Raw genomic sequence first — 21,360 nt, forward strand, 5'->3', positions numbered from 1 at the left:
GATATCCTTAAGGAGCCATTAACACCTGAGTTTCAATTGGGAGTTTGTTGCTCCTCCCCCTCGTTATGCGAGTCGTTAGTTATAACGAGCAACAAACCTCCAAACCACTGATGAAGCCTCTTGGATGAGAGGTGGAACGTCTTCAAGGAACTCAAGCAGTTGCTACGATCAAACTACGAGAATAACCGTGATCTGGATGACTGAGAATCTTCACAGACGAGATCTTGGTACGTCTTCCACCGCTGTCTGTGCCTCAAAAGCTTAAAAAGTCATCTTGGCTGGTGAGTCAGTTGCGAGTGCATGTGGAGGGTTGAGGATAGTTTCCTGTGAACTCGTATCACAAACACCTGGTTTTCATGCGCACAGGTTTTGAGACCGATTAAACGCCACGCTAGCTGTTCCTTTACGGAGGGAGGGAGGCGATTTCTAATGAATCTTGGCTTCTTATGAATGTTTTGGTTGATAATAACGGACTTGGCCTTTTAACGATCTGTATCCAGCAGCACTCTGTCAGGTAATGGATACGGTTTCTACCCAGTTTATTTCAGAAAACCACGCTCGTTTAGCTCCACACATACCTTCACATCCTGTTGCTTTCATTCACGCAGCTGTCGCATATCAAGAGTTTGTGGGGATTAAAACAAAAAAAACACTTCCCCCATGGTCGCATCCTCGCCGCAAATTGCAGAAATCTGATGTTTAACGCCTTGTGGTCCATCTGTGATGCTCCTCCAGCTGCTTAAACAAGTAGAAATCAGAGTCTGTATCATTTCATTCACGCCGTTTAGACAACTGTCAAAGAAAATCACAAACAAAAAAAAAAGTAGTGTCTGAATCCCCAGGTCTGCTCCTTTCCCCCTCCAGCCTCCTCCCCTCATTGGCTGGCTACAATCTACGCAGGCTGTAGTAACGAAGGTAACTTATTTACTATTTTGTAACACAAAAAATGCGCAAGACTTTGTACTAATTTTCAAATAAAGAGGCTTTGATACCAGAGTCGTCTGTCTACTGGATTTATTTAATATTTGTACAATAATGAATGATTAGTGCGTTTTTGTGTTTTTTTTCCAGAGGAACGATTTTTTGGAATAGTCTAACTTTACTGAATATATTTACAGTGTTACAAAGAAAACATAATCAACTTGTTAAGACGTGCTGATTCGTATGCTGCTCTGTGTTACCGTGACGACTGAGCTACACACTCTGATTGAGCTGGGAGGTTGTCCCGTCTTCAACACAGCTCCGCCCGTCTCCTGTGGCCCGCCTGCAGCTCCATACATCCAGTCATTACATCGATCACAAACCAGTGCAGAAGGGAGCAGCCAAGCACGGTCACACCTCGGTGATGCCTTGACGCCCGCCCGTGAAGGGGGCTGTGAAAGTGGAGTGCATGCTGGGAGTTTTAATTTTTTTTCTTCCTTTTGGGCCCAAATGTGGAGCCGGAAGTGCTTCCGTCCACCCCAGACGTACAAAGAAAAAGCAGCAAAGAGCGACAGAACAGAGAAAGGAATACAGACAGGTGCATAGTGATCTGATCCCAGAAGCCACCGAGTGATGGAAGGAGAAGCAAGTGTGTTTGTGTTTCAGGGATCAAACCCCTAAAGCAGTGGAAATACACCCAACTTCCAAACCAGACCCCTACCGTCTGCCACCAGGCACGTCTTGGTAATCAACACCGTTAAAATTTCTCCGACAGTCCCAGGATTCTGAGTGTGTCTTTTTCTTAAAAGCAGGATTAGAAAGAACGGCCGGCCTTCGCTGACGCCTGGTGGTAAAGTGAGAGAAAGGCAGCGATCTGTGGACTCCTCTCATTGCTTGTTGAGGCTCCAGAGGGGGTCCAGGCTACTGAGCGGGTCGTCTCCTTCCTCCCCTCGGGTCCCGTGAAGACCCTGGCCCTCCGCTGGCTGCAGGAAGCTCTGCTTGGTCACCCGCTGCTTCCCTCGACCTCCTCCCTCCATGGAGAAGGCCTCGGGCGCGAGCGAGGCCAGAAGCTCCAGAGACGACGGAGCCGGCGCAGAGGAAGCGGGAGGCAGGCCGGGCGCAGCCTCTGGGACTGGCTGGTGGTTGGGTGGGGTGGAGGGGGAGATGGCGTCCAGGCCGTTGGGCGGTGGAGGGGAGTGGGTGGGGGAGGTGAGAGGAGGGCTGAAGGAGGAGGGGGGCTGTGGATCTGAGGGAGGGCAGGGGTCCTGGAGGGACTGGATGTCACCCAGTGAGTCGAGAGCAGGTAAGACGGCGCCGACCTGCTCCTCCAGGCCGTAGGCGGCGCCGGCCTCCATTGCTGGGTCGGTGGCGCTGGGCGGGCGGATGCTGAGCTTGGCGATGGTGGCTTGGATGGAGCTGATGGGCATGTCGCCACCGAGGACGAGATCCTGCTGGGACTCCTGTCTCGAGTAAGGCTGCAGGGAAGGTTCAGAAAAGAGAGAAATGTTAGGATACGAAGAGGGGATGCAGGGAAATGAAGGTGCTTCTATCTACCTCTGTGACTGTTCTACTGAGAGATGAAAGCGGTACCTCTTCTGACCAGAACTCGTAGAATTCCTTTGAAACAATCAGGTGTGCAAATGTAAACAAATACAGTGTTAAAGCCAGATAAAGGTGATGGAACAGACTGGAGCTACCAGGGAACGGGATTCAAAGAGTAAAGTCAAGAAGCATTAACTCTGCAGCACTAATACTTATTTCTAACAGCAGATATTTTCAACATTTGAGCAGAGTTCTGGATTTTTCTCCACCCGCTTTACAGTTGACAATCTCAGATGTCTGTCTCCAAAAACTTACGATATAGCAGAAATAAATACAGTTTTGTCTGTTTCTTTTTCCTGCAAATGTGGGTTTTTAAAGGATTGAGTTGCACATTAAAATTCAGCAGTGAGATCTCTTTACAGAAAGTGTTCCAATGCACCAATAAAAAAAGGTGTTCATAGGAGCTATTTCTTTAGTGAGCGGTAGATGCAGTGACGTCTGTCCACAGTGACGCCCCATCATCAAGTAACACGTCTGAAGTTGTTGTAATGAGACACATCATCATCATTCATGGGCAGAATCTTTGGTGCAAAATCAAATTGTTAACTAGTTATTTGGACAATTAGATAAGCTTATTTCAGTGTTTGTGTTTTGTTTATTAGTGCATTATTGTGCTTGATATACGACCCAGTCTTGTGTGCAGGGCAGATAACGTGCACATAACTGCAGCAGGCGTGAAAAACATCAGCGTCAAAGTGTCAAAAAGCCATCACTTTAACAGACTGATGTATGTATTCTACTGTCCATCTCCAACTACTAGCTTCTCACTGATCCATGTGGCTGAAAGCTGCCTGAACACTCAACAGTCAGCAGATAAGACACTGAGGGTCCAGCTAAAAGCTGGCTATGCAGGCTGCTGAATCGAAAACTGCAGTTGAACTAGTTCACCACCAGAACAGAGTTTTGTGTGAGAACAAACCTTCGTGGCTGCAGAGTTGGTGCTCTTGCTGCAGGTGGCGGTCGTGATGCCGTGGCGCTGAAGAACCTGCTCCGCGTGTTTCAACACGGCCTCATAGCAGAACTTCAGATGGAGCTGGAAGCAAACACAGAGGAGAGTATTAATAATTCTGTTTTTAAACTGAGGTTTAGTCACTCGTCTGATTCAGGACATAATTTACTTCCTTTGCTATGGAAATGTAAAAATGTATCCTGCCTTCAATAACATTTACATTCAGCTTTTAAAGCTGCACTATGCAGGATTTGTCTGAGATAACAAACCTCCGTTATCAGACTGAGCGAAGCCACAATAGACACTTTCTCCAGACTTGTTATTCTTATCATGTGATAATCAGTGAAGTCAGTAAATCTTAAGATGTCAAACCCTTAAAAGCACACCGATTTCAGGAGGGATGAGAGGATACGTCCTCCTCAACACTGAGAACACGTGAAATAAAGACAAGAAGCAGAGAACTTCTTATCTCCAACAAAGGACAACCATCATTCTTAAGCAGTGACCCTGTTTTTACTCCCAAATGAGGATGCATTATCAGATCACACGTCGACATCTTTTGTGGCAAATGGAATTATCTGCTCAGACAACAGCAGCACAGCGTCTCCTCTGTTCTGACACTGCACCCATTCAGGTGGGTTGATAACCACGAGGGAAAAGGAGGAGCTTTTTTATCAAGAAATATTTAGAGGCTTTAACAAGGTCTCGTTCTCTAACGGATTTTAACAATGCTTTCAGCTGTTGTGCCTTAAATGTGTTGTAACTTCACAGCTGAGATTTTTGTGAATCCTAAAATGATCCCCCCCAGAAATCTGTCTGGATAACATAAACCTGATGCAGTTAAAGCACAAATGGTGCTTAAAAAATTCAACAGAATGCAGATAATTGAAGTGTTTGACGCTCAAAATGTCCACACGAGGACGCCCAGACCTCTCCGTTAATGTTCAGGTAAAACCGACGCCCACGTATAACAGGAGAAGGTAGAATCAGCAATGAGTGAGCTCCTCATCCAGCAACCCACCAATCATCTATCAACCACCAGGATGAAATCTGACAGTCTGACGGTGCACAGCCTGCTGACATAATGGTGAGTTAAATGTGTGTGATTAACAGTTACCCCTTGCTGCTACCTGTACAACTCAGGCTGCTTGAAACGTATGACATAAATCAAACATGAAGCTCAAACACAATTACAAAAATCTGTGTGTCTGACCTTCTCCTGTAGCATGTTCTTCCTCTGTTGTCTCATCTTCTTCACGAGCAGTGGAAGGTCGGGGATCCCGTTTCCCGCCTCCAGCTCCTGCAGAGCTGCGTACAGCAGACAGAAGGCGCCGGTGCGTCCAACACCCGAGCTGAGACAGAAAGAGACGATTAAAAACTGTTGCACCGACTCATCAGCTTGCCTGTGAAGCACTAAAAAAGGACAGCGACGGAAACACACTCACCTGCAGTGCACTACAACAGGTGTGTGTAAGGGCCTCTGGTGGAGGTAGTGTCCATGAACCTCCTGGATGAATCGCAGCAGATTGCTCTTGCTGTCAGGAAGACCCCTGTGAGATTTGAAGAAATAATGACTTGTCAGACGGAAAGACCAAAATGTGATTACCTGATCGGATGATGAAGCCCCTCAGCGAGACTTTGTCCTTGAGAACTTATCTCCATTTTTACATTTTTAAGAGGTGACTTACAGCTCTGGCCAGGAGGTAAACTGCAGGTGGACAACAGTGCGCTTCAGGCTTTGGTCGCGGTACTGCAGACTGATCATGCGCTCCACATGCGTCGGTGTTGTCTTCTGTGTGGTTAGGCTGAGTGTGATTGGTCCCTGAGAGAGCTGCTGGCCACGCTCCGTTGGGAAGTAGCGCAGAACCTTTCCCTTTGGAAATTAGGAAGAACATTAAGCACAGACGCGAGCAATAACAGATTAAAACGAGGAAATCATCATTTAGTTTTCAGACGAACTTGATGATGTGTAGCCCACATATTTCTTAACTAATGAAACAAAACATTAAACCGTTATCTCTCCTTTGAAATACGAACATAAAAATCTGAATATTAATAAAAAGACATTTGAATTTTCACCCGCTGCTCATCACATGCTGTTTTAATGGCTTCCACGTTAATCACAGTTTAAATTAAAGTCAGTACCTTTTCCAGCTCCTGCTCCGAAACCAGCATGACTATCAGTGACACCTTCTGCTCGTACACCATCAGCCAGAAGTCTGCTGCTGTGCCGGTGAGCGGAGCCTGTGTGGCAATAAGGCGTGGGCAGTACGGTGACAAGTCTTCCACATAGCTGGCATTGATGTAGTCATCTTTCCCTGACTGCAGCACCACTCGGTTGAGGTCATAGGGCATTACGTCTTGGTGGCGGTTCTTCATGGTGTAGCAGCGGGCGATAGCAATCGAGAGCTGGCGAGCGTCCTTCTCCTGCTGATCCTGTAGCTCTTTCCAGCGGGCATCTAGCACTGACAGACCCCCCTCACTCTCTGAGGGGTGTTCCAGGGAATCTACCTGGGCTCTGTAACGCTCTAGTTCGCCATGAAGGCGAGCGACTCGCTCTGGAGCTTGGTATGGGTCACCCTGGATCAGGAGAACTCCCTGGGCGCTCTTCTTTCGACGCTCCCCATCCTGTGGGTCAGCTTTGGTGGGTTGGAGGACATTGGTGGGGGCCTTGGTGCCTCCAGGCTGGCTCTCTGGGCTCGAGGAGAGGAGATCATCTGTGCTTGAGTTCTGCCGCTGAAACAGTGATGTGGAGGGAGAAACGGCAGAAGGAGAGGGAAGTGGGGGTGGGGCTGTGCCTCCTGGAGTGGGAGTCGGTGTGGGTCTCTGCTGGGGGTTCAAACTCAGAGAGGTAGGACCTGGAGAGGGGGACGGGGAGGGGGAAGGCGAAGGGGAAGGGGGGATAGCGTTGGGTGGCTGAGCCGCTGTAGGGCCTCCAGGAGAGGGCTGGATCATGTGCTGAGCAGGGGGGGCATGAGGACCATGTGGGCCTATGGCAGTGGGTTGCTGTGGGGCACTTGGAGGTACATTGGGTCCCGGAGCTGAAGGATACATAGAAGAAGGCTGTGGATGTGTCATAGGAAGAGGTGCCTGAGGTTGTTGGGGAGCCGCGGGCTGTGGGGCCAGGGGCTGCTGAGGCATCATTGGAGCGCCTCCAGGGTAGCATACCCCCCCAGAATGAGGGGGCTGAGACTGTGGTTGACTGGGCATACGCATGGGTTGCTGGGGCATATTTGGTATAGGAGGCTGTCCAGGGTGGGGATGATGCTGTGGGGGTAGTGCACTAGGGGGCATTTGGGGCATAGGGCCTCTTGGCATGTGGACTTGAGGACCAGGGACCATACGAGGTTGTGAGGCAGGAGGCATCTGAGGGTGCATGGTAGGGTGAATGGGCTGGCTAGTGGGGGGCATGTAGTTCTGTGAGACTGGAGGCATCGCCTGACTTGTGGGGGGCATCTGAGCTCTGGGACCACCTGGTATCTGCATTTGTGGGTGTGGCGGAATCTGCTGGGCACTGGGGGGCATTGAGAGTTGTTGCTGTTGTGGCAGCATGTGTTGGTGAGGGAGTCCTGGGGGCATCTGTTGGTTTGGATGGGGTAGGTAGGGTTGAGATACAGGGGGTGCTGGTTGAGAAGTTGGGGGTGTTGATGAGTGTGCAGGTGGCATCTGAACCTGAGGTGGCCTTGGCATGGAGCCCGGCATCATTTGAGGGTGTTGCTGGGGTACATAGCCCTGTGGAGTCTGGTAGCCTTGGGGTATCTGAGGCTGGTGCTGAAAGCCATTTTGCTGATGTGGCTGTAGCTGACCTGGGAATGGCTGCTGGAAATGGGGAGGAACACCAGGCTGAGGGGGCATATATCCATGTGGGTACGGTTGCTGCGTCTGAAGAGGAGGGTGAGGGCCTGGAACAGGCCTTGGTCCAGGCTGGTACCCCTGAGGGAGTGGCTGTCCAATGGGCTGGGGGTACTGCTGTGGGTGCTTCTGCTGCTGTGCTTGGGGTAGAGGGGTCTGGCCTTGAATAGGAACCCCTGGTTGGGGTATAAATTGGGGATAAGCCCTCATCTGTGGTGGTAAGGGGTAGCTAGCTGAGACTGCAGGTGGGACAGGGTGGTGTGGTGTGGGGGTGTAGCTGGGGATAGGGGCCTGGATGCTGTCCACAGTGGTGGTCGAGGGTCGGACTGGGGTAGGGGCAACCAGGCCAGGTTGGGAAGCCTGAGGAGGAGGTGGCCGATAACTAGACACCACAGCTTGGTTTGGCATTTGTGGAGGCCTTTGTGGAGTCATCTGAGGAAGAGGGGCATGTGGCAGGGGTCCCTGTGTTGCCATACCCCCTGAAGTAGGAAACTGAGCTATCCGTGCCAGGAGCTCAGGCGGTGGCAGGTTGGCAGGGAAGCGAGGAAGAGCAGCAGCAGGCGCGCCAGGCCAAGGCAGGGAGGTGCTGGCACCCAGGTTAGCACCAGGTGGAATGAAGGCTTCAGGACCTGGCAGACGAGCTGCAGGGGTGGGGAGGGACGGAATGTCAGGGGGGAGGCTGCGGAGGTCCTCAGGTAGGTCGCCCCCCAAGGCCAAGATGGCTGCACTAAGCTGGGCCAGCTCTGGGTCATCTAGGCTAGAACAGGCAGAGTCAACATCTGAGGTCTTGGGCTTAAGGGACGGCTTAGCTGCTGTAGGCCGTGCAGGGGGTTTCTTCTGGGTCTCTCTGAGGAGGGGACAAAGCAGAGCAGGGTTACAGCAGAATTCATTAGAAATGTAAAATATCATTACTAGAGGGAATATAAGAGAGAAAAGTGGTCACATATTTAAATATTTATCTGTCTTTTTGGAGGTCAAATTGGGAAGAAAAAAAAAAAGTATTTTATGTACTTTCAGTTTGGCATTTTGATTTTGGAACAAATCCAATAATGAATCCACAGTATGAGGAGGAACCACTGTGCCAAGTGGAGATCAGATTAAGAACATAAAGTTTATGGCAGGAGAAGGAACACAAAAATGACCTATAAGGCCTATAAGATGTGTCTTTGCTGATGCAGTAACCCACCATCACTAAAAGACTAACATTAAACATTTCTGTGTCAGTGTCTTCCTTACTTTTCCAGAACGGGCTTCCTTTCCTCTGTCCTTGTCTGACATAAGGCCTTTGCTCTCTCCAGCAAACGTGACGCTTTGTCCTCCAGATCATCGTAAAACTCTTTTCCCTCTTGTGATTTCTTCATCAGGTCCTCGTAGGCCTCGTATGAGCCCACCAGTCCCTGAACAGTGCTGTTCCACTGCTGCTCAGTCTGGCTCAGGCCTTTACGAACGGAGGCGTACTGAACGTTGGCCTCAGTCAGTGCCTTCAAGATGTTTTCTTGTGCTGCAAGGTTCTGGTCAATGTAGACCTTCACCTGCTCGTACTTCTTCAGCTGCTCTTCAAATATATGCTAGAAAGACAAAGGCTAGTTAGGAGGTCCAGCACACAGCATTCAGCAAATTATTTCTGAAATGATAACATGTTATATGTGCAGACTCTTACTCAAACCATTTTATTTTTCTCAAGTGCTTTTTTAGGTTAAAATGAAAAGGAAAAAAAAAACTTTTGTGGCAGAATACCTTCATGTCTGCTCTCTCTGTGGTGACCAGGGTGGAGGTGATGTCATCCTGCTGGATGAGGTCGCGGAGCTGTTTTTCCAAAGAGCCTCTCTGTTCCCTCATCTCCTGTACCTTTCCGAGGATCCGTTTCATGCACTGCAGCCCTGCAACTTCCTCTGCACACACACACACACACATGCACGCACATTCGGTTACACTCACAATTTATTGACTAAATTACATTCACTCTGATACGTTCAATTTATATGAGCATCTCTTCATCCATAATACATGCATGTAATTCATAACACAGTGTAGCAGATATTGCCTGCCCTCATATATAGACATACAGTATATATAAGACATTATGTTCGAACACGCCACCTCTCCAGTAATGTCAGCGAGGACAGGCTCCAGGCCTCTAGGACCCTCTAAAGGATGAAGCAGGTATAATTAATTCACTATGAATTATGGAAAGAAACCTTCTTTCCTGCACTAGAATTAGCTAAGAACTATTATTTGACCAACTGATTAGTCGACTAATGGAACAATAATGCTAAACAAAGCCACTAGCTCCAGCTTCTCATTTGTGATCTTTTTTTTTTTTCTCTCATACGATAGTTGCCTAACTATTTTACAAGTTTTAGACTTTTGATTTGACAAAACTTTGATGGCATCACCTTCACCTGTGGGAAATTATACCTGGCATTTTTCATCAAGTACGAAGTTTTGATAAAGGCAAAACAATCGCTTGGTTAAGTAAGAAAATGGAAATATGCAATTAAAAACTACACATTCTACTAAGCCTTGCTAATTTACATACACCCTGATCATCAAACACACGCTCACCTTCGTTAAGCTGCGGCCGCGGCAGAGCGTCCCTCAGACTTTCCAGCGGCCCCCCCAGCAGGCGCAGGTTGCTGATGTGCAGGTTCATGGCTCGGTGCAGCTCCGTATTGGTGAAACTGGCCTTTTCGTGGGCCTCCATGTACTTCTCCAGGTCTCTGCGTATCTCAGCCAGCGCCTGGCTCTGCACAGCAGGGTGCACCTCGCCTGCAGCGGGGCCGCCGGCCTCCTGGAGGGCTCGCTCCCCGGCTTCATCCGCCTCGAGGACATCTCTGATCTCCTTCAATGAAGACTCGACGTCGGTGAAGACGCCTGAGAGCACTGCACAGGCAAAGACGTGACAGGCATTGTTTATACAGAAGCACACAAAGAAGTGCAGCATAAACAACATTATAAGTCATAAAACATAGCAAACAAACAGACTATGAAGTTCTTTCAGTTTGAGGGAGAAAATGTGCATGCTGAAATTTGTACATGCATGCTTGTCCAAAGCATTATGCAGACATGAGGACATCTGCTCAGACAGTTAAAAGTCTGAATGCTAAGTTCATTTGTATTCAGGAACTATGTTTAAATTTGGTTTAATGTTTTGATATGAAGCTTCATTTGTAATGTACATTTACATTATTAATTAAATAACAGTAAAAGCTCTAACATTGTTGCTAGGACACGATATTCCCGGGAATTCTCTCTCTAAATTAAAAAAAATTAAAATGCAAACGTTTTCACAATGGTTAAGGATGCTTATTTATCATGTGTTTGCAACACTGGATCCAATGTTAAAGGTAATAACTCTGGATTCCTAATTGAATTTTCTTAATTTGGACAACTGTGTCATAAATTATTTTGTTATGTCAAAACCAATAAGAAAGCTTACTGACATTGATCAACCTTAGCTGTCATAGCTGGGAAACACAAGGCCAACCAAGGCCACTAAAATGTATGGCTTGTGTTCTCACTTCCTACTGCACTCAAAGTCACTGGTTAGTTTGCTGTATGTGGACTTGTGTCTGGCACTAACCCTGCATGGACTGAATGAGGCTCTTGACGGTGTCGGGACGGACGCTGAGAGCGGCGCACTTCTCCATCAGGACTGGAGGGATGTGGCTGTACATGTCCAGGTTGTCTACAGACTCTGGCTCCAAGCCCAGAGAGTCCATGAACTGCCTGCAAAAAGAAGACGAGACCAGTCATGTGACACTGGGGCAGCACCTTGGAAATTAAAATCTGCTTCTATCAGTACGGTACTGTTCATTTTTGCATAAGCATTACATTTTGTTGAACCAATATATCAATGATCTCGGTTCTTCATTAAAGAAATTCATTGGGAACGGCTGCCTTTTTACTAAGTAAGTTGACTCCCTACTTGAAAGCAAAATTATTTAAAATATTCAGAACAAATTAAGGATATAGCATGAAAACTTAGGTTTATGTCTTGTGGAAATGAGAGGTCCACAATGTGCACTTTGTACAGACTGCACAGATCCCCCTAAAGACTCGATTCTGGTGGAAAAAATGACCTCAGTCCTGCTTCCTGCCGAGCTAACAGCACTGGCTGGTGGTTGCTGACAGAAATGCCTTGAAACAGCAATTTCCAAACACCCTAATTACTGGACACAAAACTGTCACCAATTTCAGCTCCGTCTTTCAGAAAAGCTCCTTATGCACACACCATTATGCACGCTCATGTACTCACTCTAGTGTTTCATTCTTGCTTTCAATCTTTGCCATGACGTCCCTCAGCAGCTTGGCCTTCTCCTCACTGGAAAAAAAAAAAGAACCACAGACACGAATAAATGTTTGTAATGCGTAAAAAAAAAAAAAAAAAAAAAGCCTACTGAAGATTCTGTTTTCCACATTTCTAACATCATATCCACTAATGGTTGCCTACCTGTACAGAGAAGAGGCTTCGTGGGCAGCCATGGGCACCAGTTTGGCAAACAGGTCTGGTCCGGTGACAGTGGGGTCAGTGGGGTTGACTGGCAGAGCTTTGACCAGTGGAGCACCTAGAAAAGGCACAGAGTAGTTTAAGAGGAACACTAAGCTTGATTTCATTGACGTAATAGCACAGAGGAGAGCTCGTAATCAACTGCATGCCGAAAAAACAGCTGCAGCCTCAGTAGTTTGTCCTTATAGTCCAGCCGGCAACACATTTTAGTCAGTTTGTGCCTTTAATTTTGTCTGTGAGGCAGCCCAATAACATCAGAAGCGATTAATACTAAGAGCTGAAGAAATGCGTACACTAACAAATAAGAAAACATTTTGGTTTGTTGAGTCTTTGTCCCCTCAGAGGGACGAGGGGACGGGTCACTACAGATCAATACAAAGTTGTCCTGAGTGATTACCTTTAGCCTGCAACAAAACAACTCCATCATTGATCTCTTTCAGAATGACAGTACTCCCGTTTACAGAGGATAAGGGATCGCTGAGTGGTTTGACGAGCATGAAGAAGTATGCTCTGGCCTCCACGGTCACCAGATATCAACCCAGTTGAGATTCTTGTGCAACAAGCCAGCTTTGCGTGCACAGTTACTGACTGAATGCAGGAGCACGCTGAGGCTTCCTGTTACCTTTGACCGAGGCTAGAGTCTCCAGAGAAGGAACCGTCTCGTGATAGATGAAGTCGTTGTCTTTTTTGGCAGAGTTAAACCTGTAAAGGAAAACAAGTTAGATTTTCTTCTGGAGATGTATAAATAGCAACATACCACTAAAACAGCATGAAAATGACAACTGTTAGGCAAGACTCATGGCTCACTTTCCACCGATAACATCCATGGTGAATCTTAAGGCCTCTTGCACGCTGTCCGGTTGACCCTGGATGGATCAGAAGATAAAACAAAAGGAGAGTTTAGTTTTAACGGGTAACATGAACAATAAAATGATCGTGTGTTTCTGTGAAGTATGAAACAAACTTTTACCTTGGCCAACTTAATGGCTTCAGTGAGTTTGTCCAAGGAGCTCTGCAGGTAGGCCAGCTGAGGGAAACAGAGCATCTGAGTCATTTAGCTGATGGATCAGTAACCTATCATGATTGAACAAAGCTAACGAGTAAAACTAGCTTCACCAAGTTCCTCCATAGGTGTTTTGTGATTATTGTGGCCTATAAAACATTTTTCTGTAGCTCTACATTTAAATTAGTGTTCTGCTGCTTTAAGATAAAACTTTTGGTGACACTTGCAAGTTGCTTTTTAAAAAACATCCAGACTGTGAAGAGCATTTCCTAACGACGACGACATGTAATAAGTTCTAATAAAACAACAGTTTAATGGCATCTCAGGAGAGGCCTATTAGCTGGCATTTGTGTCAATCATTGTTTGTGTGTGCCTGCAGCAAGGCAGGAAGTTCAAAAAGCTGGAAGTAGTGTTGCTATAAGTAGCTGTGTTACTAGTTTAACTACATGCCTCAGTTATATGGATGTAAAAAATGCTGTTTTCTGATTCAAACAGCTTTCCAGAAGTGAAGCTCTTTGACAGATCAGGTCGTGCTGCAGCATCCACACAAGATACTTGTCTACTGAGCATTTTGGAGGTGACAAGCACAGCGAATCTTTCAGTGCAGTCTGAAATAAAAGTAAGGACCAGTGGGTGATGCCTCCGCCATGCACAGACTTATGAGTATTTGACAGAAGCTCTTCTGTTTGACCGTCACAATGTGCACCAATCTGAATATACCAGCTAGCAACTTGTCAACAGCTAACTATGTGTTTTTAATTGTTTATGGAAGCAAATCAATAAAAACGTAGCTTCTGCTGGAGTAAACTGCTTCTCTCAAGTTGGTGTAGAATAATAAATCAGATTCCTGTTCCTACCCGCTCTCCGTACTTCTGCTGCTCCTCTGCCTGTTTGCCCATGTGAAGCTGTTGACAGAAAAAAAAATAGACTGAGACAACAGGCCGAGGTGTTTGTGTGCATCTGACTCATCAAATGCCAAAACAAAAACAAGTTCACACGTGTTGAGTTACCACATGTGAACACAAAACCACTTTCTTCTATAAGACGCTCACATGTGCAATAGACGCAAAGTAGTAGATCTTCATCTGAACCAGCTTCTTCCAGTCTTTCTGGATCTTTCCCAACATCGAGGCCGTCTCTGAGTTCTCCAGAGCCCTGCAGGCCTCTTTATAGTAATCCACCACCTGCAGAAGCAAAGCCACAGTTATTGGCTCTTAACATTTTAATTACTGATTTCTACAGTAGAATTAAAAACAATGTAATAGTGAAAAGTCAACCTGAGCACTGATGCGGGCAACCAGGAAGCTCTTCCTGTTGTCCAACATGGACTTCTCCAGAAGACACTCCTGGGCCTGGCCCTGTTTGGCAGACACAGGTTAATGACACATGATTCTGTGTGTGTGTGTGTGTGTGCATGTGTGTGACTTACCAGCATAAGGTTGATGTTGAGGTTGAGAATCTGGTGGCTCATATCCACGCTGAAGTTGTGGCTGAAATGGTCTCTCAGGTAGGAGAAAGCTCCTGCTGAGCACTGGAAGTGAGTGCAAGACACCTTCATCCCCTGAACACAGAGCACAGAGAGTCAGCGGGACGACCAAAACACACACAATTATTCTCTGACTGTATGTGTGTGTGTGTGTGTGTGTGTGTGTGTGTGTCCTACCTCCTCAGATACCCTGTTATCCATGGCTCCCAACATAGAGTGCAGGGCCCCTACAGAGAATCCACATTTAAGTTTGGAAGGATTTGCAGGTTTGATTGAATACAATATGCATTTTTCTGCGCTTTTCCTCGTGGGAAGTAAGTGTTCAGATGCCATTAAATGTTATTTATGTGCATTTTTGTGGCATGAAAAAGAACAATTGAGGAAAACAGGGAAACAGTCTGAGATTCTTGAAGGACAAATTCTCATTTTTAAGGCACAGCTTCAAACAACACTGAACATATAAATATTGCACATGCATTGAAAAGGTCATTGGTTGCTTTGTTTGTTGCAGCTGTAGCACGTTGCATAGTACACCACAGGAGTATATGATAAATCAGTGAGCCTGTATGAATTTCTTAAACATCAATGAGGAGCAAAAGTTTCATTTAAATGAGACTTTATCACTGGAAATCTTTGCTACAGAAATATCAGCACAAAGACACTAGACCACTTGCTCAGATCGATCCATGGCAGTAGATTAAAACTATTTAAGTGTCTTAAATTTGTTGTTCACGTCCAGAAGTTCAGCAACTTTCATGTCCTAATTGCCACAAATTCCTTTTAACTGGTCTAGTTTAACACAAAACCATAAATTACTGTAAGCCGCTTTACTCACCCAGATTGTAGAGGATGCACGCCTGCTCGTAGCTGATGTCATCGTGGGTGACTGTTTTTCCAGAGAAAATTTCAGTCCTGAATAAACGGAGGTATATGACAGAGAATAACATTAAAATCCTACAAGGTCTGGTGTGTGAACAGCATCATTTATTATCATATTTCTGAACTACAATTCGAGATGAATGAACGAGATGAATACTGGAGGCTTTATACTTATACTATATGTCCTAAAGCTCATACCGATAGATAGATAGATAGATAGATAGATAGATAGATAGATAGATAGGTAGATAGGTAGATAGGTAGATAGATATATAGATAGATAGATAGATAGATAGATAGATAGATAGATAGATAGATAGATAGATAGATAGATAGATAGATAGATAGGCTCCAACAATAAAAACACAACACATATGAAAACACACTTAAGCCACAAGCTCATAAAGCACAGACGTCTAAAAGAATTGTTAAAAACAAACAGCATTTTTATTATTTTACAAGCATAACCCAATGCTGGGAGGATTTTATCTTCTTTTTCCTTTGTATTTCATTCATAATTGTTTTTAAATTCATTGTATTTCTTATGACTTAACTTCAGATATGTCTATATGGCTGTATGGATATGTTAACGTGCATATTTGTGAAGATACAATGCACAGCTAACAATATCAATAATTACATTTCAATAATCAACTTAACATCAGATTTCCCAACTACAATAAAGACTTTATTAATTGATGCTAGCTATAGACTACTTTAAGGATTATAAACTTAAGAAATAACAAGACATTTCAAGTAAAATACAAATTAGAATCTAGGGTTACAGGCATTCGTGCAGCACAGTGTTCATTCGCATTACATTCAGATTGAGGCAGTGACCTGACATCCAGAGCAATCAGCAGTAATTGCAAAACTAAAGCAAGATTCAGACCTCTGGAGCTCAGCGGTGCAGACTGTAGCAGCATGTGTGAATGCTCTCTGTGTGTTCCTACCATGAGATGGGCACTGCAGCCTCCTGGCCTGCTCCCATGGGCACCCGGCTCTGGACGTAGTGCAGCTGGCCGAAGTACTTCCTCAGCGTGCTGCATCCCTCGAAATCCCTCGTCACATTCACTGCGCTCTGTAAAACAGACACAAATAATGTGTTTCTTTTGTGTTTAATCAGCTGTTCTTTGCCCCTGCAGCTACAAAATCGCAACTTCCGCAAACACACTGCGAGCTAACTCAGCTGTGCTCCACACAGCGATGAGTTTCAGCGGCTAATGTTTAGCATTTATCCTTTACTCGCTGGCATTTCCAGGAGAACAGCTCATTTGAAAAAGTGTCATTTAGACTTGATTTATAACGACATGCAGAACCTGACAAACATGAGCAGTGAGTAACAAACGCAGCAGATATTCAGCTGTTTGAATGTTTGGTTTCAACCATCTGCCATCTGTCAGTCCCCCAGGAAACAGAAAGAGTACAGAATAAAACGCAGAAATATGGTGACGTGATGAGCTCAACTTTGTCTCACCACAGAGACAGTTCTGTGGTTGTGAAGCGCTAGATGGAGGTTTTCTTTCACTTTCAGCAGACAGGGTGGGAAGCCGGGTGTTAAAGGTTCACAGGTTTGACAGAAACAGATAAACAGAATATTCAGGCTTTTAGAAAATCTCGCCTACCGACTTATCTAAACATCCAGAGCCTGACAGTAATGGAGAGGTGGAAACACACTAAGGGAAACCGGCACGGCCAGAAAATATTTTAAAAAGAATCACGATTTCTGTCAAGTTGTCATCATATTAAAAAAAAGGAGGCGCTGCTTGGCTCTGACAGCTGGCAATGATGAGGAAGGTAAAGGTACAAATAACATGATCCAGGAAGTCTTGCTTAAAATGATATCATGGAGACAACCACAGAAAAAAAAAACAGGGCACACTGCCTGTAGGTCACGTGATGTTAAATTATTCTTTGATCACTGGCAGGCAAACAGGTCAGTGTGTTGAACGATGGTTTCATTTTTTGTACTGATTGGGGCATCAGACACTTCAGGGCAGCTCAGCCCTGCAGCATGAGCCATGTGTCAAAATCCTCATGTTTCCTACGCTGGTTTGTGGGACAACTTGTCAGGACAAGCCTCTGTTGTCTTCCAGTTATGTTCGTCAACTCTCCAGACATTCAGGGCTCCAACTGTCGATTGTTTTCATTGTCAGTTCATCAGATTTTATTTTATTCAACTGATTAATTAACCTATAATGTGTCAAAAAAAACAGGGACACCCACCACGATTATGCAAAGCTGAAGGTAACGTCTTCCAATGACCAAAAATTACTGTGTTTCATTTAAGCAGCGATGCATCTGATGTGTCCAAAATGTATTCTGGTCCACACAGAGCTGTGAAAGCATCCTCAGCTTAGGATGTGCCTAAAATTTTTTTGCACAGCACTGTACGGCAAATGGGAGCAATATATAGGAGTAAATCATCTCACTGGACGAGGTTTGAATTCTGCAAGCCAAACATGTGCCGTGCTGCCTTTTGTTTTACTACTATTCTTACCAAGTCTATTATTATTTGTATATTCTGTTTTTGTCCCTTTAAACTGTTTACATGCACCAACTGGAGCAGCACTCATAATATCGCTGTATACAATACAGAGACAATAAAGGCATTCTGATTCTGATTCAGGTTTGGGGACACAGGAAAGCATTATTGGTATATATTATAATATATTTTAAAGCAGCAGTCTGTCCCACATTATACTCGTTCCAGCATTAGGAACAAAAACAATTTCTCTCTCATAAATGACTTGGCATTTTGTCTCTGTTGTTGCATGAAATACTGAAAGAAGACTATCATCTAATTATCAAAGAATTGGCTTTAAGAGTAACCTCTGCATCCTTGCTTGTTTTTTTGTTTGTTTTTTGTGTACAGCATCTTTGAGTTTCTTAAAAAGCGCTATATAAAACAAATGTATTATTATTATTGTTGTTATTGCTATTATTGTTATTATTATTATCATTATTATTATTGTTGTTGTTGTTGTTGTTATATTATTATTTCTTGTAATAAAGCAGAGATTTTACAAGCAAGACGTTTGCAGCTTAAACTGTTTTTAACCAGATGGGACTATTTATTCTATACATGCTGTTTTTAACAGTTAACTGCAGTCATGGGTCTCTTCCCATTCATTTAAATTGGAACCTGGTCTTGTCACCTAAAAAAAAAATCGCCCAAGGGCAAGATGGCAGCCGAGTAGTGAGACTTGCACATAAGGAAACTGTTTCAAGTAGCACATCGAATCAAACGTTAGCTGATGGTTGACAACAGGTTTCACCACATTCATCAGCACCATTAACAGCAGCCCACATCATGAAACAAATCAGAGCCACAGAGATCAGACGGAGAACGTTCCCGTTTTGTCAGCGATGTTCTACACGGTGCCCACCTGCCGCAGAGTCTCCAGCTTCTTCAGCTGTTCGTTGTAGTTGTCCGGATTCTCTCCATAGTTCTTCAAGATGAACTGGAGGAGAAAAAACAAGAGGCAACAAGTAGGTGAATGTGCTGCTTAACATTCAATCGACACTGAAATGATTCCTTTTATAGCTTCAGTTATAATCATATTTAACATTATCTGATATTCAGGATAACTGCTGAGAAAGAAGTCTTAACAACTGATTCAAATAACTTGAAACTGTGGCTAATTAATCATCCTGCTAATCTTTAGTCTTCAGCATAAGCCGAGCGATAAGACTCTCTTACAGTCTGTCTCCCATCATGCTTTGCCAAGACTTTCCCTATCCCTACGAGCCACTATAATAAGCAGCAAGCTCCTTAATGTCAGGTCAGGAGGTGAACAGCCATGCAGTCGAGCTCACTCTTCTACCGGTCCCTCTGTTTCAGTTTATAATTCAATAGTGAGGCAGGAAGGTCACAAGGCCACTGGGAAGATGCACAGTGACACAGCAACAAAACAGAGATCGTCTTGTTTTGACGTCTACAAGCCAAATATGCGCAGTGCCGCCTTTTGTTCGAGGACACAGGAAAGAACGATTGTTAGTTTAGATATATTTTTAAGTAGAAATCTCTCAAACCGAGACCCAGCATTCATAATCTCTGACACCACACCACAGGCTAAGCACCATTAAAAAAATATCTTTCATGTTGTAAGCATTCAGTTAATGGTATTTGCCAGAAACAAATGTTCACAAAACATATTTACAGGTTGTTTTTTGTGAATAGTGTGCTCTCAATTGCAGGCAGCATTTCTGAATGATGATCCAGTACTGAAATGAATGACATATTACTCAAGAGGGCAAAGATCTGCTGTGCTTTTTTTTTTTTTTATCTGCATCAGGAAGAAGTCGGAAAATGGGTCACCAGATAAAGATGAATCGGAATGAACTATATTTTCTTTCCTGTAAATATCAGACACATGAGCTTTGGAGCAGGGTGTGTTTTTTCAGCGCTGTCATCCCAACTGAAGGAAGTCAGCGTGCCTCAAAATGTGTAATTATGTGATTTTTTGTTTTGAAATTCAACAGGTCAACCATGAAATCCCTTTTAAATATCACACTCCAGTCTGGCCTGACGACACCAGGCTGTCGTAAAACCTGAAAACAAAGCTCAGACTTCTCTGTTGCTCGCTTCAAAGGCTCACATTAACTGTGTTCTCTCCCAGGACAGATTTAAAAGTGAATGAAGAGCTGTAATATCAAAAACATCGATGTCATCCAGCATCCGCATTTCCTCTTTTTGTTTTTGTTATCTCCCTTACGTGTATGTTTTTTTCCCTATTAATTTTCATGTACATGTTTTGCATTTTGTGTGGTTATGTTTTAACATGTACTACAGACAGGAAACCTACTGAACACCAGCTTTCTTTTAATCCAAGCAAGTAGTGTAACAGGTGGAATGTAGTAACTTCATTACACTCTAACTACAGAATGATTATGCACAATACATATACAGGCCCTGTGTTAACCTGTTATCCATGTTGACAGGATCATAAGTCTTTATTACTGTGTCAGGGATCCTAACTTAGTGAGGAAGCTGCTGAGCTCGCCCAGGTGCATGTGACAATGAGATCACTGTTTGTTATTTTCAGGTCTGACAGGGCCGGTTGGAGCCTGCCTCGCTGTTTTACGAACATGGACACTTGCCTTCACCGAGTGACATGTTTGGATAATTTCTCTGAAGTTAGTCACTTAGCCGAGGGCTAATTAGGAACTTCAAATTCGGCTGCTAGCTTGTAATTAGCTAGCAAGCAGCTAGCTAACGTTAGCAAACAAAAGGCGGTGGTCAGGGGGATTTGCCAGCTAGCTGGCCAGCTCCCCGTTCTGGAAAATTCTCTGATCCCCGACAGGCAGCGACAACTAACTGCTTGAACTGTGGCTAATGATAGCTCCTTGCTCGGGTTATCCACTCGTCCGTAATCCTTGTTTGGTTGACTTTCGACCTCAGCCCTGTTGCTCCATTCCCCACCCAGCTCACCTGCCTCACGGACGGGCTGAACTGGAACTCCCCAGCCTCCTTCAGGTCCAGCCAGATCATCGGCATCCGGGGGACCGCCTCCATCGCGGCCGACTGTACACGAGGACCGTCAGCCGGTACGATGTTCAAATCCCGTCGGTACTTCAGTGGCCGTTAACGGTTTTCCAGAAGATAGCTTTCCCCCAAACAACTGTGTCATGTATCCATTTACACTTCGACCGGAAGTTGGGAACGTACGTGACGTAGGCCTCAAATACGCGCCGCGGGGGGTTCTGGGAAATGTAGTCAATGAAAACTAGCTCTTCCGTTTTGTGTCGTCGCAGTGGAAGCAAAGTAAAAGTGTATGCTTGTGTTTTTATTGTCAAACACAATTCCTCCACATTACCTGGCACTCAACAAACAATGTCCTTTATGTCAGTAACGTTCACTTTAATTAATGCTCAAGTAGGAACTCTTTCTGTGGATTATCGTTCAAACCAATTAACGCATTAACAACAAGTGATTAAAAGAGAAATTGGAAATGCAAACATCTTTAATTCTGTCACAACTGCTGCCGTTAAATAGACCTTTTTTTTAAAAAAAAATCGTATTAATTTTTATATGTGTATTTTTTCAGTGTCATTACACATTACAGTGGAAATACAGTTTTTTGGTCTGGTTAGGGTCCGAGCACACCAGTGCAAGGACCCTATTGTAACCGTTGTGATTATTATTATTATCATTA

General features: G+C 44.8%; 1 protein-coding gene across 2 annotated transcripts; it reads right to left on the minus strand.

Annotated features, from left to right (window-relative positions):
- Positions 1-826: 826 nt before the first annotated feature.
- On the minus strand, positions 827-20,851 carry ptpn23a (protein tyrosine phosphatase, non-receptor type 23, a). 2 transcript variants are annotated; one of them, XM_008305489.1, is made up of 25 exons: positions 20,637-20,851; positions 18,592-18,666; positions 16,156-16,283; positions 15,159-15,235; positions 14,501-14,550; positions 14,267-14,398; positions 14,115-14,195; positions 13,890-14,021; positions 13,695-13,742; positions 12,805-12,861; positions 12,642-12,700; positions 12,457-12,536; positions 11,778-11,892; positions 11,583-11,648; positions 10,908-11,053; positions 9,890-10,207; positions 9,062-9,216; positions 8,561-8,892; positions 5,618-8,171; positions 5,161-5,345; positions 4,918-5,022; positions 4,686-4,824; positions 3,443-3,556; positions 2,476-2,538; positions 827-2,396 (listed from the first exon to the last, which is right to left on the minus strand). In XM_008305489.1, exons 1-25 carry the CDS (start codon positions 20,718-20,720, stop codon positions 1,809-1,811), a joined length of 5,883 nt encoding a protein of 1,960 aa, XP_008303711.1. In that variant the 5' UTR covers positions 20,721-20,851; the 3' UTR covers positions 827-1,808. The 2 variants fall into 2 exon arrangements, with proteins under 2 accessions (XP_008303711.1, XP_008303713.1); XM_008305491.1 differs by lacking the exon at positions 2,476-2,538.
- Positions 20,852-21,360: the final 509 nt, after the last annotated feature.

Source organism: Stegastes partitus, unplaced genomic scaffold (genome assembly GCF_000690725.1).
Source record: "Stegastes partitus isolate 25-593 unplaced genomic scaffold, Stegastes_partitus-1.0.2 Scaffold2522, whole genome shotgun sequence".
Classification (NCBI taxonomy): domain Eukaryota; kingdom Metazoa; phylum Chordata; class Actinopteri; family Pomacentridae; genus Stegastes; species Stegastes partitus.

Coding starts and splice junctions, on each gene's coding strand:
- ptpn23a (XM_008305489.1), bottom strand. CDS start 20,720: ATGGAGGCGGTCCCCCGGATGCCGATGATCTGGCTGGACCTGAAGGAG. Junction 5,346..5,617: donor CGGAGCAGGAGCTGGAAAAG/GTACTGACTTTA, acceptor TAATTTCCAAAG/GGAAAGGTTCTGCGCTACTT. Junction 4,825..4,917: donor CCTGTTGTAGTGCACTGCAG/GTGAGTGTGTTT, acceptor TTTCTGTCTCAG/CTCGGGTGTTGGACGCACCG.